The sequence below is a fragment of the Carassius auratus genome, chromosome 14 (assembly GCF_003368295.1).
Source record: "Carassius auratus strain Wakin chromosome 14, ASM336829v1, whole genome shotgun sequence".
Lineage (NCBI taxonomy): Eukaryota > Metazoa > Chordata > Actinopteri > Cypriniformes > Cyprinidae > Carassius > Carassius auratus.
The window spans coordinates 17,145,654-17,161,027 of NC_039256.1; the positions used below are offsets into that span (position 1 = coordinate 17,145,654).

The 15,374-nt window shown below is 35.2% G+C and overlaps 2 protein-coding genes across 2 annotated transcripts in view; both read right to left on the reverse strand.

The window, feature by feature from the left end:
• Positions 1-15,374, reverse strand: part of LOC113113858 (RING finger protein 44) — a 1,123,463-nt gene that overhangs the window by 75,082 nt on the left and 1,033,007 nt on the right. The gene's annotated exons all lie outside the window — the stretch shown is intronic.
• On the reverse strand, positions 1,341-15,161 carry LOC113113845 (TBC1 domain family member 2A). Its single transcript, XM_026280354.1, has 14 exons — positions 15,004-15,161; positions 13,128-13,567; positions 12,081-12,228; positions 9,264-9,387; positions 7,900-8,009; positions 7,627-7,817; positions 7,162-7,545; positions 6,421-6,531; positions 5,933-6,105; positions 5,268-5,768; positions 4,007-4,127; positions 3,655-3,840; positions 3,318-3,439; positions 1,341-2,074 (listed from the first exon to the last, which is right to left on the reverse strand). The coding sequence occupies exons 2-14, from the start codon at positions 13,557-13,559 to the stop codon at positions 1,873-1,875; spliced, it is 2,805 nt and encodes a 934-aa protein (XP_026136139.1). The 5' UTR covers positions 13,560-13,567; positions 15,004-15,161; the 3' UTR covers positions 1,341-1,872.

The following is a 15,374-nucleotide window of genomic DNA, read 5'->3' on the forward strand; positions in this document are numbered from 1 at the left end:
GAGCATTTACTGCCTGAGAAGTTTTTTTTTTTTTTATACGGACTCCTGTGTCATATTCACTGGAACAGGATCTTTTTGGCCTCAGACATCGGCTTTGGCTCACAACTCCACTTTATATTGCCAAATGTGCACAAAGGGAAATGTAAGAAGTGCACAAACTCTCTCTTCTGCTACCTGGTGGAAAACCGGTTGGCTTTCGTTTTTTGTTCACAGCCTTTTTCTTCTTTCTCTAAATCACTGAAAGCATCTCAGTATCAGCCGTGACTTCTCTCGTCCTGTCAGTGTGTATTAGAACGAAACAGATGAGCTGTGCTTAGAGGCAAGCTAGTAGACCCATAACCACTGTATACACACACACACACACACACACACACACACGACCTGCATGCTCCTGACCTGGGACTTTTCTAACTCTTTAAAACAATGAGCCATTTTTGTAGGAACGTGAACTGTTTGGCATTAGAATACATGTGACTTAACACTGATAGAACAATAGCTTTATTATGCGACAAGCCACTGTTCTTATTTGATTTTTTTTTCGAGATGAGATTGTGAGTGTATTTCTCTTCATTTTGGGAAACTGTGCTTCTGTTCACACGTGTCACACGGGGAATAGACCAATTCTGTTATCGGACACAGTTATGGATGGGCAATACATCAGTTTACTCCTCTGGTGTGATATTAGCTATAGCTCTTACCTGCAGTAAAGTTGTTTGTAACACTGAACTAAGTTTTTGTTGATTTGTTTGATTTTTATATTTATGATTTCATACGTATCCTGTTTTTTAAAGTAATAAAGTGCGGGAAAAAAAGGACAATGTTTCTTCAGATGTGTCAGATGTTCACCCTCAATATGAAGACAAAGTGAAGTGAACGTTTATTTTTAAGTGTTTTATTATGTGCATTTATTTTATATCATATTAGTCTGTGAACTCTGCATGATGCCGATAATATAGGCTTGCATGTGATATATATATATATATATATATATATATATATACAGTAGAAACAAAACATTTTTTTACAAAAAAAACAACAACACAATAAAAGACAATTTAAAAACAAATATTTGCCAAAGACATTACATGCACGCTACCATTCAAAAGCTTGTGGTTGGTAAGTTTTCTAAAAATCTCAATGCTGCATTTGTATGATTAAAAAATACAGTAAAACAGCAATATTGTGAAATGATATTACAATGTAAAATACCTGTTTTACGTAGTTTATATATATATATATATTTTATATATATAATTTAATTGCTGTGATGGCTAAGCTGAATAATTTATATATATATATATATATATATATATATATATATATATCTATATCACAGTATATCATTCTAATATACAGATTTGCTGCTAAAATTATTTCTTATTATCAGTGTTATAAACCGTTATGCTGCTTAATATTTTAGTGGAAAACTTGACAAGCCTTTACTATCACTTTTGATAATTTTAATGTGGCCCTGCAGAACTGAAGATTTAATGAATTTATAATTATACATTTGACTGACCCCAAACTTTTGAACAGTAGTGTAGTTGCACATGCATATCAGACCAAATAATTAGGGCCTCAACACACCTAATACTAAGATCAGTGATGCTTTTTTTGCTGATAAAATGACCATTTTGGTCAAACCATTTATCCAGTGTCTTTGCTATCATTTACTCACCTTCATATCATTCTGATAAAGGCACTAAAAAGTAGCTGATGGAAAGATTTGTTTTAGCAAATGATATTTGTGTTTGGTCTATTCCTCATCATATATTAGCCACCCATTATATAGACTTGGAATATGGTTACAGATTAATTTATGAGTTCTTTTTCTTTAGTGTTTTCATGCATCAAGAGCTTATGTTTGATATCTTATACCTCCTCTTCGTCCTCACTAGCCAGGGTGTCCAGCTCTTTGTCTTTGCACTGGACTTGTTCAGCTTTGAATGCTTCCCGTAAGTTCTCCAGCTCTTTAATCTCAGCGTGGAGGCGTTCCAGATGTGCGGCGCGCCGGTTCTGTAGCAGCTTCATGGGCAGCGGGTTCATATCGTTGAAGGCAATGCTTGTCAGTTTCCTGGGGACGAGAAAGACGAGTTATATTGAGATTGAAACTCCAGCGACGAATTAGCTGCTCTGTTTATTTCCTGCAGAAACCTGTGGTTTGGAAAAACTCTCCCCAAGCCAGCTTTTCTTCATTGTTTTTTTTGAAACGATGCCATGCACTGGAAACAGGAGTGAGCAGGTGTGTGCACAGTATCAGGGGAATACTTTTTTAAAATAGCCACACCACAGAGGCATCTGACCCATATTCTGTTTCTTACAGATGCAGGCTGCTTTGTTTTTACTATGGCTCAATGAATTATATATGGTGATGTCTGACTGCTGCAAAAATAGCTACATTTCTACAATACCAGGAGCTCCAGAGAGAAACTGAGATCTGTGGAATTAGTAGCACATTTATGAAGTAATATTTACTGTATATACTGTATTTTCTGGACCATACGTCACACTTTTTTCATAGTTTGGCTGGTCCTGCGACTTATAGTCAGGTGCGACTTATTTATTAAAATTAATTTGACATGAACCAAGAAAATGAACTAAGAGACCTGAACCAAGAGAAAACATTACCATCTACAGCCGCGAGAGGGCGCTCTATGCTGCTCAGTTCTCCTGTAGTCTACCACTGAAGACATAGAGCGCCCTCTCGCGGCTGGAGACGGTAATGTTTTCTCTTGTTTCTAAATAAATGCGACTTATATATGTTTTTTTCCTCATCATGACATATTTTTGGACTGATGCGACTTATACTCAGGTGCGACTTATAGTCCGAAAAATACGGTACATATATAACAGGTATACATTTAGATGGACTAATATATACTATTTAAATTACAATAGTACAATATATATTGATTATGCAATTTTGATTGTGTAAAATGTGTACTGGTTACAATGCTTATTAATATACCCTCCTTTGTTTCTTATCACAAACAATACATTATAATACCTGCCGATATCTTTACAGAGTAAAGTCTTTTAGAAAGTCTTTGGAAATTCTTTATACTCCTTCAAAGTTGCAACCATGCATAATAATTATATCCTATAGCATAAGGCATGAGTAAATTTACTGTATAATGCTTTAATACTTTTAGAATGCATCGTATGCACGATAATATTACTATTCCATACTGTAGAAGAGCATGTTAGGTCATTATATATACGGTATTCTGTATGTATATTTTATGTTACTCTTGCTCTTTTTTTCACACTCTGTGCTCTGCTCTGTTCTTTCTTCCATTTGCTATCCTTCATCTTACCTTCCATCTGCAATGGTGTAGGGGAAGATGCGGAGAAACTGGTACATCTCAACACTGTCGTTGATCTTTAAGATGATTTCCTCTTTGTATTTGAAAAGAGCCAATGCATAACGAAATATCACCTGTGAAACACAAGGGAATCTGGTTCAATGTTGTGTCCTCGTATTTGGCCTGTAGGCTTGTCGTTTTTGTGAAAATGATGGGAAATGTAGGTATTTTACACAAGTGGATTAGAGTCAAAATGAGGGTTATATTCAGCGGAATATCCAGAAAGCTCAAACTATTAGAGCCCCAGGTACTGATCCATACAGCATCTCCCCAGAATGCTTTACAGTACCTTGATGCCCTCATACAGGAAGGCGTCCCATACTTTAAACAGTATGCGTGCAGGCAGACTCTCAACGAACAACACCAGAAACCATTCAACAGTGATGAGTGACACGTCTACTTTCAGCGCTTCCAGATGAGCCGTGAGTCGAGGCAGCTTCTCAGACATGAGATCTTTTAGCACACGCTGGTCGGCCTGGAGAGAAGGGAAGAAGAAAGTGAAACATATTTCAATACTTGCTTCCAAACATTTAAAAGCAGTAGTGTATAATAGTCTGAGACCATACTGAAAATCTGGGACTGAAAATCTGAACCATTAAATTAATAAACAGCAAGTTTTAGGATTAATGTGGAGTTCCCACCTGACAGCCCACCAGGTCTTTAGTGTAGTAATGGGGAGGCATGATGTAGTCCACAATCACTTCCAAGCACCAGAAGGCATCTTCTTCATCCTGTAGTATCAGCAGAGCAATGGCTGCCAGTCTGCACACAGTGGCATTGATGGTGTTATTTTACTTTTTTTTTTTTCCCCATATAGATATTGTTGCCCTCACAGTAAACCTACACCTAACTATGTTTAGCCTGTAAGAAGGGTTGCCAGGTTTTCACAACAAAACCCTCCAATTGCTACTCAAAAAACTGGAACACTGGTAAGGTACCCTCCATCAGAATGTTGTTGATCTACAAATGACCAGCAGATGTCAGTACAATACATGTTATGGTAATAATATTGTTAGTACGCAGTGTTCAGCATGGCACACGAGGCACTTATTACTTTGCATGTCATTTGTGTCACTTACCACATAACTTTGGTAAGCAGAGAATCTGAGACCACACTTAAAATCAGCAAGTTTCAATAAATAAATGATGTAATAAGATATTGACTTCTTTCAAAAAATATATCATATTTTATATTATATAAGATATTATAAACTATAACTTTGAAATAAATTATATAATATAATTAATAAAAAATCTATTTATTTTAAATGATTAGATAAAGACTTTTTATAAAGTGGTTAGTAGTAAATCTTGACAAAGTTAGACAGTTTTTATTTTTTGTTAGCATTATACTAAATTATTCTATTTTATTTATTTCTATTTTTATGCAAATTTTTGACCTTGGGACAACCAAACAAGTCATAAGTCGCACAGGGGATATTTGTAGCAATAGCCAAACATACATTGTATGGGTCAAAATGATCATTTTTTTCTTTTATGCTCAAAATCATTAGGATATTAAGTATAGATCATGTTCTGTGAAGATATTTAGTAAATTTCCTACTTTAAATATATCAAAATTGAACCTTTGTTTAGTAACATGCAATGCTAAGAACCCCATTTGGAAAATTTAAAGGCGAATTACTGAATATTTAGATTTTTTGCACCCTCGGATTCCAGATTTTCAAATAGTTGTCTTAAACCTTATTCAGCTTTTGCCATTTTTTTGTTCTTAAGTAATATACCCAGTTCTCCCCTTAATTTTATTTAAGAAAAATTTAACAAGAAGTGGCCTGCTTACTCTAATAGCTTGTGACAGGCCATTACTTGTAATACTCACAATAGTTCTATAATCACCTCTAATCAAAGCCAAATCTCTTAATGTCTATGGAGGCTAATTACCTGTTGAGTCCCTGCACGTAGCCGATGGTGGGGTTTTGCCAAGAGAACGCCTGCAGAACTCTCTCCAGCTTCTGAATCAAGGGGCTTGAAGGAGGGGAAAAGTATTGATTGGAGGTCAGCGTACGATCCAGGTCCAGCTGGATCTGTCTGGGCACCAGATGAGGCGAGGTTCTGCTCTTCTCGCACAGTTCCTGATAGCAGTTGGGATGACGCTCTTTTAGAGATTTGGTCCTAGTCTGTATCATAAAACGCCAAACCCTCGCACGGTACTCGCGTGGTAAGCCCGTCCGGAGGAGATTCTTCAGTTCTGTGGATGAAGACCGTTCTCCTTCAGGGCGTCCAAACAGGAGCTGAGCGCAACGAGCCAACAATGGCCCATCGCATTCCTCCTGGTTCAGCACGGCTGGGGATCGGATCTCCAGGGCCTGGATCTTAGCAAGGAGCTTTAGGTCCTCAACTTTATAGTCCATTGCAATCCTAAATCCATATTCATCGTAGTCCCTGTGGAATGTCAGGGAACTGTGAGTTCCAACATAAATAGAACTCTGACAAACATTTATGGGAAAATGTTTGTGATATAAGGCCTGCTGACAGCAAGGCTCCACAGACGAAAAGAACAGGATGAACAGAATTTGTATTTGGGGTAAACTGATGGGACCGTTTACCTGATTGAGTTTAGTTTGACGGCAGTGCTCAGGTCTGCCCGAACTGCATCCTTAACCACCTTTTTGACTGCTTCTCTCTGCTCTGGATTCAATTCTTTACTCTCCTGGAGCTTCTGGAGGATTCCCAGGTATCTGCTTTCCGTCTGAGAGCTACTGGCCTCCAGAACAGCACACTGGCACACACACAGTAACAACACTAAATCCAACTTTCAAACACTTTTTGATGTTTACTGTCTCAGATTACCATCGCAACTGGCTCTGAGCCATTTTTAAGTGCTTATATTATAAAAATGTAATGTATATTATTAAAAAATATAATGCAATAACTTTTGATATGGAAGTGAACACACTCTAAGTTTCAAAACACTATTCTCTCAGTTCAGGAAGAGCCATTTAGTGTTTATATTAGCCAATCAGTAAAAGTGTAAAGACATTAGCAAAATGTATCTGTTTCTGGTGCAAGAAATCTTGAGTGAAAAATAATGTACCTTTACTATCAGACTTTGCTCCTGTGCGCAACTTTTTCTCCAAAGTGTCGTCAGATGATAGATCTCAGAGTTCAGGTACTGGTTTTGCGTTTTATATGCCTTCAAATCATCCTGAAATAGAGATATGATCATGTTTGGGCTTAGAGTAAAGTTGCTTGGCACAGTCATTTCGGAAGCATAAAATGTAGTTAAACTCCTCATAAAAAATGCACATTTATATTATTAGATATATATTCAAAAGTTTGGGGTTGGTAAGTTTTGATGTAGGTTTTTTTTTATAGAAGTCTCTTGCTGCATTTATATGATAAAAAATAAGTAAAAATAGTAATATTGTTAAATATTAATACAATTTTAAATAACTGTTGTTTGTTATTATCAATATAGAAAACAGCTGTACTCTGTACCATACTAAACCATGTATCATGTAGAAACCACAATCATTTTTTCCTTGCTGATTAGAAAATTGAAAAGCATTTATTTGAAATAGAATTCCATTTTTACATTTTGTATGTTTTTTTTACTGTTAATTTTTATCAATTTAATGTTCTCTAATCTATCTATCTATCTATCTATCTATCTATCTATCTATCTATCTATCTATCTATCTATCTATCTATCTATCTATCTAATATATAGTATATAATAAAATAATACTTACAAAAAGGACAATATTTTATGTAAATATAGAGAAATATATTGTAATACCATCTATTTGTATGTAAAAATGCTGTATTTTCTCACTTTCAAATTCTCATTCTCGATTGTTAGCTGTTTTAAGGCTTCTGACCGCAGCCCATTGGTGCAATGCTGGTCTTCCCCACAGACTGTTAACTTCTCAGATAGCTTCAATATCACTTCCTGTTTGGCCTGATTCTTGTGCATCAGGAGCTGGACACTCTCCTGGAGTTCGGCGATATGGGCGTCCCTCTGGTTTAGATCCCTCCGCAGGTTTTCGTTCTCTTGCTGCAGGGACTCCAGATGGTCTCGCAGTTCGGCCACACGCCGCTCGCCGTGTCTGAGGAGCTCCAAGCGCTCCTGCTCCCCCTCAGCGGCTAGAAACTGAGCACAGGTGCGCTTCTCCAGCTGAGCAGCTTCTAGCACCTTATGCAACAGCAACACCAACTCCTGACAATACACACATACATGACTTTCAGTTGATTAATCTTATATGAGAATCTGAAGAGGTTATTAACTTTCTCACTTTACCTTCTGCGCTTTGACCTCTTCTGCCAGGTAAAGTTTTTCATGTTGTTGTCGAGATGTGTCCTTGAGCTCCAGTGATTTGGACGTTTCTTTACTCTTTCTGATTGTTGAAATGCTGGAGAGATCTTGCTCAGACCTGGCATTAGCAGGGGATTCTGGGCTTTGAGAAGAACAGGCTGTGGGGACCGCTAAAGCTAAGGAGGACGGTGGCCATGAGCATTTTAATTTGAAACAATAGTTTATTATTTTTCTAGTGAGAAATGTTGTGGTACTTACTGGATGTCTTAGATGAGGGTGTTTTTTGTTTGTCAGTCGAGTCATCAATATGGAAAACACTTTGTCTAATTTCCTGTGAGTGCCGGTTACGGAAACTGCGCATTGTGTTCCTATAAATCAAACAGAGAAACAACTGATTAGCAATAATAACTTCATTTTTGGAAGAGAAGGGCGGGTACAAAACTTGTTGATGATGCTAAGTGTGTTGTAGATGGATGCTAGGTGGCTTAAATGAACAAAGGGCACTGTAGGGTTTAATTGTGCAGTGCGCATCTTATTAATCATAAGATAAAGTCTAATCAATCTCTACTGGATTATATTTGATAGGCAAATTTCTAAGGCCTGTAAATTATAAACATGACAAAACTTTTCTTGCAAAACCTGTTGTAAACACGATTGTTGTCTTCTAGTATAATTCTATAAAACTCCCCCCATTACAAGCTATCGAAATTTATAATGCCTTCATCAGCACCAAATTTTTCCTCAATTTGGGTCTGTTCTTTTTCCCTTCACGAATAAGAGATGTAAATGCTCCTATATCACACTGTATGAGTCATAAAATCTGATGCTTTAAAAACAATACTCAACAACAAAAAAACACACACACACACACACACAATTTTTTTCTGACTCTTATTTCATATGTCGGACTTTACATGGTCAAAAGTAACTGCACCAACCTTATGATTTGTATCATGCCCATAGCTCACTTGGTGAAAGTCAAGTGCTGATTGGTTAGTTTCAGTCTCAAAGTAAATACAAGTAACAGCAATAGCGATGCTTCAGAATTTTTCTGAATTTTTTTTTTTTTTTTTAAAGGCCCCTTTGTATGCTTATGTAATCGGTTTAGTAATGTTTGACATTGATGATGACGATGAAATAGTGTTTGTCGTGGTGTGTTTTATTAAGAAATAGAAGCAACTTCCCACTTTCACTGAGACTGAGCTGAAACTAATATTACTTCCTAATCATATATTAGATCAATTATTTTGTACAATGCCCACATTAAACATTGAACAAAAAACAAGCCCATGTTTCTTGGTTTATTATTAAAATAAGTATTGCCTTTTAAAATACCAGGATTAAATCCCATTACTGTTTTCTTTTATCTGATGTTGTCTAGTACGAGAACATAAAACAATGCGGTCACTGTGTAAAATAACATCCCAGGAAATGACATATATGCTTGTGGGTCTAACTTCCTTAAAATAATAATTCTACAGAAATTCGAAGAATTACAAAACAGTTTTTTTGGGAAGGCACTGACGCAGACTGTAAGCGTGGACCTTTTTTCATTTTTCCCTAGAAATATAGATATATAGACATATATAGACAGAGTAAACATCATAAGCACATGTACTCACTGCAGCTCAATGAGTGGATGTTTGATTGACATGTTGAGCGGGCTGTTTAACCCAGGTGCAGGCAGACTGGCTGCTTCTTCACCCACTAGGCCAGAAGGTGTCTTCACTATGGGCAAGAAGTCAGCTGTGTAAGAGAAGGCAGAAAGAATGTTCAGCAGCAAATCCACTGGGTTAAACACACCTGATAAACCAGTATGACAAAACATGCTTTCAGATCATGAGATTTTCTTGTTTCTTAATTGTTTGGTAAGAGACACATGCAACCATTTTTTTTTTTAATGCTGAGATCACAGTAAGATTTTATGTTTTGGAAATAAAATATTGAGAATTGTAAAATAACTTTTGTATATAAATGTATTTTTTTAAAATGTAAATTATTCCTGCGATGCAAAGCTGAATTTTCAGCATCACGCCAGTCTTCAGTGTCACATGGTCCTTCAGAAATCATTCTAATACGCTGATTTGCTGCTCAAGAAACATTCTTTTTTTTTTTCAAAGTTGAAAACAGTTGTGCTGCTTAATATTTTTGTGGAAACCATGCCATTTATTTTCAGGATTCTTTGATGAATATGAAGTTAAAAAAAGAACACACATTTATCTGAAATATATATTGTATAATTGTAGTCACTTTTGATCAATTTAATGAATCCTTGCAGAATAGATGTATTTATTTCTTAATGTCTTTAAAAAGAAAAATAATCTTACTGACCCCCAACTTTTGAATGGTAGAGTATAAAATAAAAAAAAAACTCATAAAGAAAAATAAAGCTCATGCCAGTACAATGTTATATTTGTTTTCTTCTCTATCTTGCTTTACCTGCCTCTTTTCTAATGACAGAACAAAACAATGTTGTTTAGCACAGGGTGAGGTACAGAACATGTCCCAGCATGCCTGGAATGTCTAATAATCACATAAGTACTCTTTAAAAGATCTATATGCTAACCACAAGCTAGCATTGATTAAAAAATAAATAAATATCCATACTGTCTGTCTTTGTCTGGTGATGCAATATTCCAGATTTTCTACAGATTCAGCTGCTCAGACTTTCACTTCTTCTTTTTCTGCATTTGACTCTTATTCGAAAGCTGTTGCTTAATGCCTGGATACCACAGCCTGAGGTTGGAAAGGGATGGCTGTCAAAGTAAGTAATGAATGTGCTTTTAGCACGAGGAGCCCAACCCTGTATACTTGGGATTCCTGGAAATTATGTATTAATGCACTGGAAACGATAAGAGACCGGGAACAACTTGCAATTAATTCATTAATGAATCCAGTTATCCGGATATAGCTGTTATACACTAAAAAGTAATTAGTATCAAAGTACTGCTGCCACATTTCCACTTTAATTGGCAAACATTTTGGGTGCCTCAAAAATTAGTTTAAATTACACTTCAAAAATCATATATTATGTTTTTTAGTGACCATGTGCTTTTATAATTTTTTATATTTTTTGAGAGATGTAGTGTGTAATAAAAAAAAAAAAAAAAAAAAAGATGGATATCAATATCCATCCCACCCTTTTTCCAGAATTGCAAAATGTTGTCTTGAAGTTTGCGGAACATTTTCAGTCATGTCTCCACACCCTTCTGCTAAGACAGATAACAGAATGAGGGTAGACAGTACATGCACAAACTGTCTGGAGACCAAATGAGTCCTGATGACATATCAAACGAAATATCAGAGTGAGCTTTTGCAGCCTCCTCCTGGGGCTACAGATCATGATGACTAACTATAACATTGTTGCAGAGTGACGTGGCATCTGATTGGTCAATTTTAGCAGCTCCCTTGCAGCTAATCTTCTGATTTCCTCCCTCTATTCTTCACTCTGCTTCCTGTCTCTGTCTCTGGCCTGGGCTCATAATCCAGAGCCCTTGGTTTAGTGACTTTGTTTAGTTACAATGGCCTCTATTTTGGGAAATTGATATTTTCTTTTGAACACCAGATATAGTTTTGGGTGTAACACCCAGTCAGAAAATTGAAAGAAGAATTTATAAAAGTCTGAAGGTGAAGTAACTCTAGCAATCAAAGTATTTGAGTTATATTTTCAGTTTTTAATGAAAAAAAAAAAGTATATACATTATGGTAGTATTTGCTGTAATTAAAAAAATAAATAAAAAATTACAGTATTTTTTAAAGAGAATCACTTTAGACAATAAAGAGATTTACAATAATAATAATAATAATAATAATAATAATAATTAAAACAAAGTTAAATTCTCAAAAAATAGTGACACACTCTGATAATAAAAATGTTGATACAAATGTGCTTATTTGTCTTGAAAATACGGTCACAAAACAAAAAGGATTTTTTTTTTTAACATAATGGTCCTAGAATATATTTTAGTAGTCTGTACAGTACATATCATTATAGTATTTATTACATTTTTAGTTCATTGTTAAGTGCTTTTGACATTTTTACTAGTTTTTATATGTAATTTATTTTTAATTTTAGTAATTATAATTAGGCAACATTTTGAGTTTTCATTGTTCTTCTTTTTCATCATTATCTGATCAGTTTGAAGGTGAAGTAGCTCCTCTGGCAATAGAAACAGTCAGTTAAAACACTATTTTGGTGCACAGATTCCAAGCGTTCTGGAATTATCCTCAAGATCTGACTGGCTCTGATTATCTTTCACTTTCTGTTAACTTAATATCACGTGACTGGCCAAACAACTGAACTTTACTTGGAAAAATAAAGTGCATTCAACCATATCATATTACATAAACAGTGTAATTTCCATAATGCAGTAAAAACCTTTTTTAGTTTCATGTATTCAGTGTCAGGTTTCACTATTACTAAGATGTTAGGCTCTTACCATGGGAGTTGTTTCCTAATGGGGTGCTTTCCAATTTGTGGTTGTCTGGTCTGGATATGGACTTATGTTCAGCTTGCTGCTCCCTGTATAAGGTACGTTTCAACTGCAGCTGCTGCAACCAGTACATCTGGGCATCCCTGTTAGCTGCCTAAAAACGAAATCATGTTTGAAGACTGTTGAAAGGAAACTATTGTTGTCTTACTCAAGATGCTGTTCCTCCATACATAACCCCAATGTCTAACAGTCAAAAGAGAGACTTGAGGGTGACCATATTTTAAGAGTTAAGAAAAAAAACATAACCAATGACCACTTATCAGAACTTTATATTTTATCGAAATGTGAACAGCTAGCAGCCTTTTCTCTCTGTTGATACTGTAAATATGTGGTGCGTGTAATATGAAGTGCAGTCATGTGATCACTGTGCCATTTTAAAGGCTGTCTGACTCCAATAAAAATAAGCTCTTTGGAGACAAGAATGAAAGAAAGAAAGATAGATAGAAAGAAAAAAAGAAAAAAAGGAAGAAAGTATTAGATTCCTTTAGAACTGCTAATCTTAAATCAGTAATTGTCATAATTTTGCTTTCACTTTTTTTTTCCACGGGGCATTCCCAGTCACACTGGGATTTATTCAGTATTGTTGCAGTGAAGCACATATTCCTTCCAATGCTCATTACTGTGGTTTTAATTTAATTAATTAATTAATTTTTATTGGTTTTACTTTTTGTAATATTTAAAGTACTACAACTTTATATTTAATTATTATTTATTTTCAGCTTTAATAGCAATAACAAACTTAATTGTTATTTCATTAAGTAACCAAGGCATCATTTCTAATTTTCCTTCAAGTTTATGTTTATGTGTTTTTTTTTTTGTTATTGTGTAGTTAAATAAAATGAGTTTAAATTAAAATAATCTAAAGTTGCCTTGTTCATTTCAGTGATTTTTTTCACAATTACTGTACCAACCTATCCCAAGCTTGTCACCCTTTGTTGCTTCACAATATATATTTTTTAAAATCTGTTATTTCAAACCATGTGATTACTTTACCTTGAGAATGACAGTGCGCTCTGGTGTCTGTATGTGAAAGGTTCCCTCCTCTCCCTGCAGCGGGTAACTGAACGTGGCACAAGACAGATCCACCTTACCCAGAGGATTGATATCCTGTGCCATACGGTAGTAAAACAATTGACAGCTCTTCTCCTCATAGACAAACCATCGGGACTTCCAGGCTTTGAGAGGTCCACCCTGCTTGTTGAGGTAGCCACATAGTTTAGTGCTGGAAGAAGTGGGTGTCCCTCTGAGGGTGGCAGAGGTCCCATCAGGAAGAGTGTTATGGATCTGGGTGTCATTCTTATCCTGAGCCCCATCTGATCGGCCCAAACGCTGTTGTTGGGTCTCCTCAGAGCCGACACACTCATCTGCAGGAGATACGTGCACGTCCGGTGGAGGCGGCGTGCTGGAGCTTCCATCGCTCTCCATCTGGTTATCTAAAGAGAATATATAGAAATAAGTAACATCAGACAAAATGTTCTTCAAGTAATCAAATTAAATCTATTAGCATAGCCACACCATAAAAATATGGTAATTTGGGCTTCTGTAGAAGATATGTATAATACACTATATCTAAATGAAACAGCATCAATATTAGGGTATGAAGGAGCAAGATAATGTGCATTTATTTTTAAACTGTAACATATTTAGGTATAAGTGTATCATGTGTAGGATGATGATGTAGCAGGAAATGTGTTATGAAGGAATATACATATAAACATTTGCCAATTTAGTTGGTAAAACACAAAATGTAACATTATTTAGAAATATCCATCTTACCACCCTACTTATATATTCTTATTTTTTTTATATTTTCTAACTGTAATTGATAGAATGATATATAATCTGATCTATTTTCTCTTCTGTTATGACAATTTAGCTGTATAAATAAATAATTAAGGACAGACAAAGCAGAATCTTAGTAAAAGATTAAAATGAACAGGACATTTATTCTATGAATTACAGCATATTCATATACATGTGCATTGTTTTTTTTAACAATATGTCATAATAGCAAAACTGAATTCAAACCGTATAATTTCAATCAATTAGTCTTAAATGTGCATCTAAATTGTGGAATTACGAAATAATAATCCCCAAAATTACAAAATCGTCTTTACTTTAAAATAAAAACAATATTTTCTACTCTTTAATAGAAACATCAGTACGCCCACAAATCCCTTATTAACAAATAGACAAAAAAAAAAAAAAAAAAAATATATATATATATATATATATATATATATATATATATATATATATATATATATATATATATTCAACATATAATGCCACAAATAACTGTTTACCAGGTACACAAATTATACACTACAATTAAACCTTTTTTTTAAAAAAATAAGTGGGGAGGTTATCTTGTCCTGGAGGGCATCTTCTCCTATATTATCATACTAAAAAAGAAGAAGCAGTAGCAGCATGGAGGACAATACATTATGCAAATTCCATGGCACAATATAGGCCTATGCGTAGCTGTTACCTCATTTCAGTTTCCACATAGGGATATTTCACAATTACATATCACCAACGCACATTAATGTACAACTCCAGGTAATTCTTTGTAATAATAAATAATTAAACATTAGGCTATATGATGCTTCGTATCAAATAGAAAATTATTAATTCAAATAGGAAAATACAGTTCCAATAAAGTTGCATGAAATTTGTATTTAATACTGGACTATCGAGCATTAAATAGTAGTATAATGCATGTTAATGTATGAAAAAATGAAAATGGATAAACTCTTCGCTGTATCGTAGTCAAGTAATTCTCATAAAAAGCTTTTCTTACATGCGCGATCACATAAATAAACTGAATGAAGCACACTGTTTACAGCACATAGTTATAATCACATACCTTCTTTGTTGAAAAGCGGAGTGTTCTTTACTCCATGTGTCTGTCCAGGGCGCGTCTCGTGGCACTTACAGATCTAAACAACTCGCACACCGCTCACTTCCTTTCTTTACCAGTGACTCATATTTCTTTCAGCGAGTCCCAGCCAGCATTATGGAAATCAGGAAATATTACACATCAGGAATGTGTAATATTGTGTTGCGTGCGTCTTTAGGGGGCGTGTCATGAATTTAATCGCCTTCAAGCTCGTCTCAAATAAGTATACACATACCAAGTAGGCTATCTGTTGAATTTCTGAAACTTGTAAACTTTTAATAGTCAAAACCAGGGGGTAGGCAGCGGAGGGTCCTGATGGTGCTCACTGTCAGACAGGA